Source organism: Oncorhynchus nerka, unplaced genomic scaffold (genome assembly GCF_034236695.1).
Source record: "Oncorhynchus nerka isolate Pitt River unplaced genomic scaffold, Oner_Uvic_2.0 unplaced_scaffold_2357, whole genome shotgun sequence".
Lineage (NCBI taxonomy): Eukaryota > Metazoa > Chordata > Actinopteri > Salmoniformes > Salmonidae > Oncorhynchus > Oncorhynchus nerka.
Genome location: NW_027038939.1, coordinates 15,390 through 28,382, shown reverse-complemented (window position 1 = coordinate 28,382; position 12,993 = coordinate 15,390). Strand labels below are relative to the sequence as shown.

At 42.7% G+C, this 12,993-nt stretch overlaps 1 protein-coding gene across 1 annotated transcript; it reads right to left on the bottom strand.

Annotated features, from left to right (window-relative positions):
• Positions 1 to 2,971: 2,971 nt before the first annotated feature.
• On the bottom strand, positions 2,972 to 12,527 carry LOC135567217 (NLR family CARD domain-containing protein 3-like). The gene is given in 8 exon segments (XM_065014637.1): positions 2,972 to 3,474; positions 3,477 to 3,719; positions 4,115 to 4,157; positions 6,218 to 7,995; positions 8,368 to 8,596; positions 8,726 to 8,810; positions 9,055 to 9,171; positions 11,011 to 12,527. Coding segments are annotated over 8 exon segments (2,847 nt in total). The 5' UTR covers positions 11,079 to 12,527; the 3' UTR covers positions 2,972 to 3,190.
• Between the last annotated feature and the right edge of the window lie 466 nt (positions 12,528 to 12,993).

Genomic DNA, 12,993 nt, shown 5'->3' with positions numbered 1-12,993 from the left:
TCCCCTTACACTGTGTATAAGACAGTAGTTTTGGAATTGTTAGTTAGATTACTTGTTGGTTATCACTGCATTGTCGGAACTAGAAGCACAAGCATTTCGCTACACTCGCATTAACATCTGCTAACCATGTGTATGTGACAAATAAAATTTGATATGATTTGATTTGATTTGATTTAACGTGACAAAATGTGTAAAAAGTCAAGGGGTCTGAATACTTTCTGAATGTTACTGTATATCAGTATATTAGACTCTCTCTCTCTCTCTCTGCAGTGATGTTATTTTCATCACTTCTGGTTGAACACTGCCATCAAGTGGTGATTGTCCAAACTGCACCACTGTTAAGATAAGAGAAAGTGAGAGATAGAGAGAGAAAAAAGTGTGGGAGAGAGAGAGAGCAGAGAGAGAGATTAGAGTGTGTGGGAGAGAGAGAGAGCAGAGAGTGGGAGAGAGAGCAGAGAGAGAGCAGAGTGTGTGGGAGAGAGAGAGCAGAGTGTGTGGGAGAGAGAGAGCAGAGTGTGTGGGAGAGAGAGAGCAGAGTGTGTGGGAGAGAGAGAGCAGAGTGTGGGAGAGAGAGAGAGCAGAGTGTGTGGGAGAGAGAGAGCAGAGTGTGGGAGAGAGAGAGCAGAATGTGGGAGAGAGAGAGCAGAATGTGGGAGAGAGAGACCAGAATGTGGGAGAGAGAGAGAGAGCAAAGAAAAGAGAGAGCAGAGAAAAGAGAGCAGAGAGCAGAGTGAGAGCAGAGAGAGAGAGCAGAGAGAGAGAGCAGAAAGAGAGCAGAGAAGAGAGAGAGCAGAGAGAACTCTGTTGCTATAGTGACCCTGCATTACAACACTCTGTTGCTATAGTAACCCTGCAATACAACACTCTGTTGCTATAGTAACCCTGCAATACAACACTCTGTTGCTATAGTGACCCTGCATCACAACACTCTGTTGCTATAGTGACCCTGCATCACAACACTCTGTTGCTATAGTGACCCTGCATTACAACACTCTGTTGCTATAGTGACCCTGCATCACAACACTCTGTTGCTATAGTGACCCTGCATCACAACACTCTGTTGCTATAGTAACCCTGCATCACAACACTCTGTTGCTATAGTGACCCTGCATCACAACACTCTGTTGCTATAGTAACCCTGCATCACAACACTCTGTTGCTATAGTAACCCTGCATCACAACACTCTGTTGTACTAATTGTACAATTTGTTTAATTCTATTCCACATATTTAATTGTTTTGTATTTCATTTCATATTTGTTTCATGTTTCAACCAGTCGCAGGTTAACATCAACCTGACAGAGAAACGTAAAATCAATAAACAAACTGTTTTCACAATTAACAAGTTTTTCTTGTTTCAAGTATGTTTTATTATGAAAAGTACAATATATCCTTGTATACTTGTACAACTATGGAGCGTATGTCCATATATAATTATACAATTTGTTTTTCAACATAAAAGACAACACATGATTACATTGGTATTTTAACAGTGTTGTTGTAAGAGGTCCTCACAACTATAGAAAGACGCGCATGTGTGTGTGTGTGTGTGCGTGTGTGTGTGTGTGTCCAGAGTGTGTGTGTGTGTGTGTCCAGTGTGTGTGTCCAGAATGTGTGTGTGTGTGTGTGTCTAGAGTGTGTGTGTGTGTGTGTCTAGAGTGTGTGTGTGTGTGTGTCGAGAGTGTGTGTGTGTGTGTGTGTGTCCAGAGTGTGTGTGTGTCCAGTGTGTGTGTGTGTGTCCAGAGTGTGTGTGTGTGTGTGTCCAGTGTGTGTGTGTGTGTGTGTGTGTCCAGTGTGTGTGTGTGTCTAGAGTGTGTGTGTGTGTGTGTCCAGAGTGTGTGTGTGTGTGTCCAGAGTGTGTGTGTGTGTGTCCAGTGTGTGTGTGTCCAGTGTGTCAGAGTGTGTGTGTGTCCAGAATGTGTGTGTGTGTGTGTGTGTGTCCAGTGTGTGTGTGTGTGTCCAGTGTGTGTGTGTCCAGTGTGTGTGTGTGTCCAGTGTGTGTGTGTGTCCAGTGTGTGTGTGTCCAGAGTGTGTGTGTCCAGTGTGTGTGTGTCCAGAGTGTGTGTGTGTGTCCAGTGTGTGTGTGTGTGAGTGTGTGTGTCCAGTCCTGTGTATGTGTGTGTGTCCAGTGTGTATGTGTGTGTCCTGTGTGTGTGTTTGTGTGTGTTTGTCCAGTGTGTGTGTCCAGAGTGTGTGTGTGTGTCCAGAGTGTGTGTGTGTCCAGAATGTGTGTGTGTCCAGAATGTGTGTGTGTGTGTGTCCAGTGTGTGTGTGTGTGTCCAGAGTGTGTGTGTGTCCAGAGTGTGTGTGTGTCCAGAGTGTGTGTGTGTCCAGTGTGTGTGTGTGTCCAGAGTGTGTTTGTGTGTGTAGAATGTGTGTGTCCTGAGTGTGTGTGTCCAGTGTGTGTGTGTGTGTCCAGAGTGTATTTGTCCAGTGTGTGTTTGTCCAGTGTGTGTGTGTCCAGTGTGTGTGTGTGTGTCCTGTGTGTGTGTGTGTATTTGTCCAGTGTGTGTGAGTGTGTGTGTCCCCAGTGTGTGTGTGTCCCCAGTGTGTGTGTGTGTCCAGTGTGTGTGTGTGTGTCCAGTGTGTGTGTGTGTGTCCAGAGTGTGTGTGTGTCCTGTGCTTGTGTGTCCTGTGTGTGTGTGTGTGTGTGTATTTGTCCAGTGTGTGTGTGTGTGTCCAGAGTATGTGTGTGTCCAGTGTGTGTGTAGAGTGTGTGTGTGTGTGTGTCCAGAGTGTGTGTGTGTCCAGAGTGTGTGTGTGTGTCCAGAGTGTGTGTGTGTGTCCAGAGTGTGTGTGTGTCCAGAGTGTGTGTGTGTCCAGAGTGTGTGTGTGTCCAGAGTGTGTGTGTGTCCAGAGTGTGTGTGTGTCCAGAGTGTGTGTGTCCAGAGTGTGTGTGTCCAGAGTGTGTGTGTGTGCGTCCAGAGTGTGTGTGTGCGTCCAGAGTGTGTGTGTGTGCCAGTGGCCCAGAGTGTGTGTGTGTGTGTGTGTGTCCAGTGTGTGTGTGTGTGTCCAGAGTGTGTGTGTGTGTCCAGTGTGTGTGTGTGTGTGTGTGTGTCCAGTGTGTGTGTGTGTCCAGTGTGTGTGTGTGTGTGTCCAGTGTGTGTGTGTGTGTCCAGTGTGTGTGTGTGTGTGTGTGTGTGTGTCCAGCGTGTGTGTGTGTGTCCAGTGTGTGTGTGTGTGTCATGTTATTATTTCAGGGACACTGAGTCGCCATCATACCAAACCCTAAACCCTGGATAGAGGGGCTCAGTGAATGTGGAGGTGAATGTGTACAGGTGGGTCAGTGTGTCAGAGGAGGCTCTATAGAAGGACAGAGTGCCGGCTGGCCAGTCCAGATACACTCCTACTCTGTGGGAGCTGGAGGAGGGGACGTCTATGGTAGTGGGATTATTATTGTGCCAGGCAATGTAACTGTTGTCAGAGCAGAACAGACTCCAGGACTTGTCATTGTGTCCAAGACAACAGTCATCACCCCTCCTCTCCTGCTGATTCCTTTATATGTCACTCCTATAACAGCCCCTCTCCCACTCCACTCTACCTCCCAGTAACAGCGCCCAGTCAGACCCTCTCTACACAGCACCTGTCCCCAGTCCTCAAATCTCTCTGGGTGATCAGGATACGGCTGCTCCTCTCTCCTCCATGTCACCTTTCTGTTCTCCTCAGACAGAGAGAGGTGTCTGTTTACTGTGTTTGGGTCCAGTGTGAGATCACAGACATCTGATGGATGAAACCAGACACAATATTAGAAATCATCATCATTCACATTAGAATGTTAACTCACTTTTCACTAATTCATTTAATGTAGATGTTTCTAGGTATCAAAAGGAGAAGTTAAGGTAACTTGAGACTTGTTGAATGATCATATGTTATACTGTATGGTAATATAAAACACACTTATTCCCATTAATTACACACACACACACACACACACACACACACACACACAGTCAAAGCAACTCTTTGTAAACGTTGGTGTCCCTGATTTCTGCTTCTGTAGAACTACAGCTGATATTTAATATGACCAAGTCAGTAATGATGTTGGTCTTTGACTTTGACTTAACTTGAATTAAGACTTATTCTTAGTCATATTCTTCACAGCAGTCAACACTCACATTTTCTAAGTCCAGGTTTCATTCTGTTCTCTCCACCATGTTCCACACTGTAGTGGTAAGCAGAAGAACAGACAGTCATTGAGGGAAGAACAGACAGTCATTGAGTTTGTCTGTGTGTGTGTGTGTGTTTGTGACCAGTGTGTTTGTGTCCACCACCTGAACCAGTGCTTGTTTGTGTGTTTGTTTTTTGTGTGTACTGTGTGTGTGTGTGTGTGCACAGTCCTGTGTGTGTGTCCAGTTTTTCTGGACACAGTGTGTGTGTGTGTGTGTCCAGTGTGTGTGTGTGTGTGTGTGTGTACTGTGTGTGTGTACAGTGTGTGTGTGTGTGTGTTTGTGTGTGTGTGTGTGCGTACTGTGTGTGTGTCCTGTGTGTTCTGTGTGTGTCCAGTGCTTGTTTGTGTGTGTGTGTGTACGTGTCCAGTTTGTCAGTGTCCAGTATGTGTGTGTGTGTGTGTGTACTGTGTGTGTGTACTGTGTGTGTGTGTGTGTACTGTGTGTGTGTGTGTGTGTGTGTCCAGTGCTTGTTTGTGTGTGTGTACTGTGTGTGTCCAGTTTGTGAGTGTCCAGTATGTGTGTGAGTGTTTGTGTGTGTGTGTGTCCAGTGTGTGAGAGAACACTGAACACACACAACTTTGTCCACATACAGACAGGACACGTGTGGTGGTATGAATGTTTGTCTTAACCAGCCTGATAAGTCAAACATGTCTGATATGAACATTGACATAAACCCTCTACATACTTGAGTTTCTCCAGTCTGCAGTGTGGATCCTCCAGTCCAGCAGAGAGCAGTCTGACTCCTGAGTCTCCTGGGTGATTGTAGCTCAGGTCCAGCTCTCTCAGGTGTGAGGGGTTTGACCTCAGAGCTGAGACCAGAGAAGCACAGCCTTCCTCTGTGACTAGACAGCCTGACAGCCTGCAAAGAGTCAAATCATATTAAAATCACACTGATATTCTTTGGTGGTGAAAATAGTGGCAGAAATTTTTTCAACATATTCAGATATATCAGTGTCCTGAAACCTTCCATATCTATTCATAAAATGTTTCAGTTAGTTAACATCATATAGCATAAAATGAATAAAAATATCAAAGTGACATGTATAGTACAAATATTATAGTGACCAGACCAGTTTAAAAAGCAGTATCAGTCAGAAGACAGACAGTCAGCAGATTTAGACATTGATAAACAGTCACACCATATCTATTTAGACAGTGAGGAATCAGATTTAGATTGTAAAACAGTATACAGTCCACACCATATCTATTTAGACAGTGAGGTATCAGATTTAGATTGTAAATACAGTCCACAATATATATTATACTGACCTCAAACACATCCAAAATATTATCACTTTTTCAAATGGGAGAACTAGATACATAAAGTGCTTTCATTTATAAACAGTAAAATATATATGTATGAAAATACCTTTAAATAAAAGGTGACATTCTGTACTGTCTCCTAATATGAAACATTCTATCTCAAATCCAAAATGCTGGAGCAAAGCACCACATTTAAAACTGTAAGCTTCACTGTCCAAACACATATGGTGTGGACTATGTGTGTCTGGTAAACACATGTGGATCTGGTGAACAGTTATCACTTGTTGACCAACTACAGGAATACTGACCTCAGAGTCTCCAGTTTACAGTGGGGATTCCCCAGTCCAGCAGAGAGCAGCTTCACTCCTGAATCCTTCAGGTCATTGTTACTCAGATCCAGCTCTCTCAGGTGTGAGGGGTTTGACTCCAGAGCTGAGACCAGAGAAGCACAGCCTTCCTCTGTGACTCCACAGCCTGACAGCCTGACAAAGAGATCATCATGACTTCACAAACACACTGTTAATTTAACACCAGTAGTGTAGAAGGACAATGGCAGATGCATTTGGTTTATTCTCTCAAACAACATATAGATTCATCTTCCGTTTCCTAGAATTGTATGGTCATATTGTTATACTAATGTGAAAATCAATGAATTTATTCAATATGTTTTTACAATATAATATTATATACATATTATAATACATATTTTTCTCTGAACTGAATATTTCTTCCTGATGATTAGTTCTTATATGTCATTTTATTTACTCACAGAACAGCTCTGGAGGCTTTGACCACTGGCAGCAGCCTCAGAAGACCTTCCTCTGATCTGGAGTATTTCTTCAGGTCAAACACATCCAGCTCCTTTTCTGAAGTCAGCAACACAAAGACCAGAGCTGACCACTGTGCAGGTGACAGGTTGGGTTTTGAGAGACTTCCTGATCTCAGGTAGCTTTGGATCTCCTCCACTAGAGAATGGTCATTCAGTTCATTCAGACAGTGGAACAGATTGATGCTCCTCTCTGGAGAGGGATTCTCCCTGATCTTCTCCTTGATGTACTTGACTGTTTCTTCATGGCTCTGTGAGCTGCTTCTTGTCTTTGTCAGTAGACCTCGTAAGTGCTTCTGATTGGACTCCAGTGAGAGGCCCAGAAGGAAGCGGAGGAAAAGGTCCAGGTTTCCCGTCTCACTTTGTAAGGCTTTATCCACAGCACTCTTGTAGAAAGTAACTTCACTTTGTTTGATCCTCAACAGAAAAAAGTTCCTGTTTGATTGCAGTTTGTCCATTAGATTCTCATTGTTGTTGATGAATGAGAGGAACACATATACAGCAGCCAGAAACTCCTGAATGCTCAGATGAACAAAGCAGTACACCTTGTCCTGGTACAGCCCACATTCCTCTTTAAAGAGCTGTGTGCACAATCCTGAGTACACTGAGGCTTCATTGACATCAATGCCAGCATCTTTCAGGTCTTCTTCATAGAAAATCAGATTGCCATTCACAAGCTGTTGGAAAGCCAGTTTTCCCAGTGACAGAATGCTCTCTTTATTCCAGTGTGGACCTGTCTCTTCTTTCCCAAGATACTTTTCATTCTTCTGTTTGGTATGAAACACCACAAGGTGTGTGTACATCTCAGTCAGAGTCTTGGGCATCTCTTCTCTCTTATGTTTCAGCATGTGTTCAAGGACTGTTGCAGAAATCCAACAGAAGACTGGAATGTGGCACATGATGTGGAGGCTCCTTGATGTCTTTATGTGTGAGATGATTCTGCTGGCCAGGTCCTCATCACTGAATCTCTTCCTGAAGTACTCCTCCTTCTGTGGGTCATTGAACCCTCGTACCTCTGTCACCTGGTCAACACACCCTGAAGGGATCTTATTGGCTGCTGCAGGTCGGGTAGTTATCCAGAGGAGAGCAGAGGGAAGCAGATTTCCCTTGATGAGATTTGTCAGCAGAACATCCACTGAGGTTGACTCTGTGACGTCCCAACAGATCTTGTTCTTCTGGAAGTCTAGGGGCAGTCGGCACTCATCCAGACCATCAAAGATGAACAGAACTTTGTACTTGTTGTAGTTGGAGATTCCTGATTGTTTGGTTTCCATTGAGAAGTGATTAAGAAGTTCAATCAAAGTGTGTTTGTCCCCTTTCATCAAATTCAGCTCCCGAAAAGGGAATGAAAATACAAATTGGACATCCTGATTTGCTTTTCCTTCAGCCCAGTCCAGAATGAACTTCTGCACAGAGACTGTTTTTCCAATGCCAGCGACTCCCTTTGTCAGCACAGTTCTGATAGGTTTGTCTTGTCCAGTTAAGGGTTTGAAGATGTCATTACATTTGATTGCAGTCTCTGGTCTTGCTTGTTTCCTGGTTGTTGTCTCAATCTGTCTCAGCTCATGTTCATTATTGACCTCTCCTGTTCCACCCTCTGTGATGTAGAGCTCTGTGTAGATCTTATTGAGAAGTGTTGGGTTTCCTTGTTTAGCGATCCCCTCAAATACACATTGAAACTTCTTCTTTAGATTAGATTTGAGTTCACGTTGGCAAATCACAGCAAGCTCATCTGAATCTAGAAATAACACAGAGGATATTAATATTACATCTGTTTTAATGTCTACAGTATTGTAGGACTGTTATAAAGTTTTACATTATAATAATGTATTCTCTTAACTGACTGTATAAATGTGTAAATGTTTTCATAATGCATTACAGACTGGTGTGACTGATTATATTATTATTGGTATTATTGATGGTATTATTAATGTTCTCTCTCTCTAAATGAATCACCACAACACATCCCTGCTGCTACTTGATGAGGTCACTAGGTGTTGTGTTAAGGCTGCTACAATATCATTGAGTTACACAGCTACTTTAGCTGTACTTTAGCTACAGCTTTTAAATGTTATAAAACATCATTCAACATGAGGCAGACAGATCTTACATTTCTCCAGTGTGTCAGCAAGCTCCTTCTGGTTCATTTTCCTCAGGATGTGCAGTGTGATCTTCAGAGCCCCCTCTCTGGCACTGCTCTCCTGCTGCTCATCTTCAGCATCCACCACTTCCTTATCCTGCTTCTGACTCTCAAAGCCTTCTGGGAGTTCTGGACTAAGAATCCTCTTGAACATCTTCAGCTCGTTCTTCACAAATGTCATAATTTTCTCTTCAAGCAACTGAAATAAATAAAGTAAATAAGTTAAGCAAGAGAATAAATGCTTTCTCATTAACACATTAATGAATGATTGACAGATCAACTTTACTTGAGGTAAACAAAAACAAATGTACATAACAGGACCACATACACTGAATATGGAGGCCAGGTCTGTTTGATGACTCTGGGAAGACTGACCACTGAGAATCTCTGACTCTGATCTCTCCTGTTGGTTTCTGTGGACAAAACATGCGATTACATCTCCTCATCCAGGGAGTACACACACACACCACACACACACACACACACACACTGAGGGAATGTTGTGTTTGTTTAATATTGTTTTAGGACTATGAAAATGGACAAAAGGATTAGCCTATGGATTATGAAAACAACAACAATAAATTGGAAAATGGGAGGAGAAATGACTAGAGACAGTGTTGTTTAACTCACTGACCAGGACCCATGAGTTCTTCTTACCTTTGTTCAGTAGAAAAGTCTCCCTTTCTAAACTGTATAGGTTGACCCATAGACCAGTCACTCTTCATGGACACACAGCTGGGAACAGGGGAGGCTGGTCTCTCCTGCTTGATTGGTCTTCAACACAACAGAGACAAACATTACATCTCTCATCTACTCTGAGCTCAGATGGGGAAACATAAGAGTTTCATTCCAAAACACTATATATCAATTTTCAGAAATGTTAGTAAATTAGCTTTTATTGTTCAAAGCATTTCTGAAAGAGATTGGTGTGTTTTTTCTCTATCTAATCATGGGGTTGTTCACTATCTAATCATGGGTTGTAATCATGGGGTTGTTCACTATCTAATCATGGGGTTGTTCACTATCTAATCATGGGGTTGTTCACTATCTAATCATGGGGTTGTTCACTATCTAATCATGACATGGGGTTGTTCACTATCTAATCATGGGGTTGTTCACTATCTAATCATGGGGTTGTTCACTATCTAATCATGGGATTGTTCACTATCTAATTATGGGGTTGTTCACTATCTAATCATGGGGTTGTTCACTATCTAATCATGGGGTTGTTCACTATCTAATCATGGGGTTGTCCACTATCTAATCATGGGGTTGTTCACTATCTAATCATGGGGTTGTTCACTATCTAATCATGGGGTTGTTCACTATCTAATCATGGGGTTGTTCACTATCTAATCATGGGGATTGTTCACTATCTAATCATGGGTTGTTCACTATCTAATCATGGGATTGTTCACTATCTAATCATGGGGTTGTTCACTATCTAATCATGGGATTGTTCACTATCTAATCATGGGGTTGTTCACTATCTAATCATGGGGTTGTTCACTATCTAATCATGGGGTTGTTCACTATCTAATCATGGGATTGTTCACTATCTAATCATGGGGTTGTTCACTATCTAATCATGGGATTGTTCACTATCTAATCATGGGGTTGTTCACTATCTAATCATGGGGTTGTTCACTATCTAATCATGGGGTTGTTCACTATCTAATCATGGGGTTGTTCACTATCTAATCATGGGGTTGTTCAATGACAGATATGTATTTGTTTAAAATCACTTGATGTCTTCATTTCAGAGAGACAAATAATCATGTTTTTTTTTGCGCAAAATGCTATATATTTGCCTCACTCTCAAATGTTACCGACCGGAATAATGAGGCTATAAGGATTACCAGTACTGAGTCAATGTGCAGTGTACCAGGTAGTTGAGGTAATAATGAGACTATAAGGAGTACCAGTACTGAGTCAATGTGCAGGGTACCAGGTAGTTGAGGTAATAATGAGACTATAAGGAGTACCAGTAATGAGTCAATGTGCAGTGTACCAGGTAGTTGAGGTAATAATGAGACTATAAGGAGAACCAGTACTGAGTCAATGTGCAGGGTACCAGGTAGTTGAGGTAATAATGAGACTATAAGGAGTACCAGTAATGAGTCAATGTGCAGGGTACCAGGTAGTTGAGGTAATAATGAGACTATAAGGAGTACCAGTACTGAGTCAATGTGCAGGGTACCAGGTAGTTTAGGTAATAATGAGACTATAAGGAGTACCAGTACTGAGTCAATGTGCAGGGGTACCAGGTAGTTGAGGTAATAATGAGACTATAAGGAGAACCAGTACTGAGTCAATGTGCAGGGTACCAGGTAGTTGAGGTAATAATGAGACTATAAGGAGAACCAGTACTGAGTCAATGTGCAGGGTACCAGGTAGTTGAGGTAATAATGAGGCTATAAGGAGAACCAGTACTGAGTCAATGTGCAGGGTACCAGGTACCACACACACACACACAGTGAGGGAATGTTGTGTTTGTTTAATATTGTTTTAGGACTATGAAAATGGACAAAAGGATTTGGAAAATGGGAGAGGAGAAATGACTAGAGACAGTGTTGTTTAACTCACTGACCAGGACCCATGAGTTCTTCTTACCTTTGTTCAGTAGAAAAGTCTCCCTCTCTAAAGTATATAGGTTCCATCATAGACCGGTCACTCTTCATGGACACACAGCTGGGAACAGGGGAGGCTGGTCTCTCCTGCTTGATTGGTCTTCAACACAACAGAGACAAACATTACATCTCTCATCTACTCTGAGCTCAGATGGGGAAACATAAGAAGAGTTTCATTCCAAAAAGCTATTTATCGCTTCATTCTGCGTCACAAACTGACTTACAGACGTTAACGCGCGCGAGCAGTGTGTCATTTAAAATGACGAAATTCATTTAGCGACGCGAGCGTTGTAGTCAGTCTGTCAGCCCCGCTAAAAGGCTGGTGTCGTTACTCTGCCTTCTCCGGGGGCATGTTGAGGTAAATTTACTAACCGGGAGGGTTGAATGATGTAATTTATTGGAGGGCTGGAAGACGCACTCTCGAGGTTGTTTACTCACAATATCAGATATTAAGATGATTTTTATAATGAATGTATACTGAGGTTGAGGTTCTGACTAGTGATTATTTACCCGGGGTTCAATACCTGCTATTGAGGCGCCCTGAAAATAATATTCAAAAGTTCGGTCCTTGGACACAGAGGGTTTAAACACTAAAGTTACCGTCCATCTAGTGAAGAGAGGAGAACCGGACAGAGGTAGCCAGCATCCGTCAACGAGAGAGGGAGAAGCCTCACCGGGATTTAACAGGTGGAAGAAACAACCGGGGAGCCGGTGATGATGTAGTGGTAGCTATGGTAACTAGGATGCTGCTGGTTGAGTAGCTAGCTAGCTTACCGAGCTGTACCGAGTAGCTAGGATAACTAGGATGCTGCTGGTAGAGTAGCTAGCTAGCTTACCGAGCTGTACCGACTAGCTAGGATAACTAGGATGCTGCTGGTTAGTTAGCAGGTCGTTCGTCTGTCCCTCGTCTCGATGATGAATCCGGTGAAACACAAATTGAAACAAGTATAGAGAGTGAAAAGGATCTGGCTACACTCATACTGTCCCTGACCGTAAAGAAAAAAGCAAATTGAACAGTAAACTTCGGTGTCTCAACACTGTAACAAACACCGTCGTTATTCCCCAAGATCACCTCAGTCCACTCTGCGCGTAACCGGACAATATCCTTGGCGCCACACCGAACGTGGACGCGGACAGTTCTGTACGGGGACGCGGACGGTTCTGTACGGGGACGCGGACAGTTCCAGAACGCGGACATGAGCAGTGCAACACAATCAACTGAACCCAGTCTTTACAGTGGGTTACATTAGTAATATGAATTATTTATTATTATGTAAAACAAACATTCTGTTTTTTTATAACAATATTTTGAGATCTGGGTCCATATCCACAAAGTGTCTCAGAGGAGAAAATTGGTCGTATAAGTGCTGAGAATAAAGACATTTTACACTTATGGGTATAAATTAAAGCTATTTATGAAGTCTCTAGTCCCACCTAGTTGGCAGAAATTTATGACACCTCGTGAGCTGTCCTAAGTAGTTATGAGTTAACAGCAGGTGTCCTAAGTAGTTAAGAGTTAACAGCAGGTGTCCTAAGTAGTTAAGAGTTAACAGCAGGTGTCCTAAGTAGTTATGAGTTAACAGCAGGTGTCCTAAGTAGTTAAGAGTTAACAGCAGGTGTCCTAAGTAGTTAAGAGTTAACAGCAGGTGTCCTAAGTAGTTATGAGTTAACAGCAGGTGTCCTAAGTAGTTATGAGTTAACAGCAGGTGTCCTAAGTAGTTAAGAGTTAACAGCAGGTGTCCTAAGTAGTTAAGAGTTAACAGCAGGTGTCCTAAGTAGTTAAGAGTTAACAGCAGGTGTCCTAAGTAGTTAAGAGTTAACAGCAGGTGTCCTAAGTAGTTAAGAGTTAACAGCAGGTGTCTTGATAATACTATAGAATAATGCAGTGAGTCAGTGGTTTCTGCACAACATGTAATTGTTTTGGAGCAGATAAAAATAATGTTTTGATATTTGATATGATCAATCC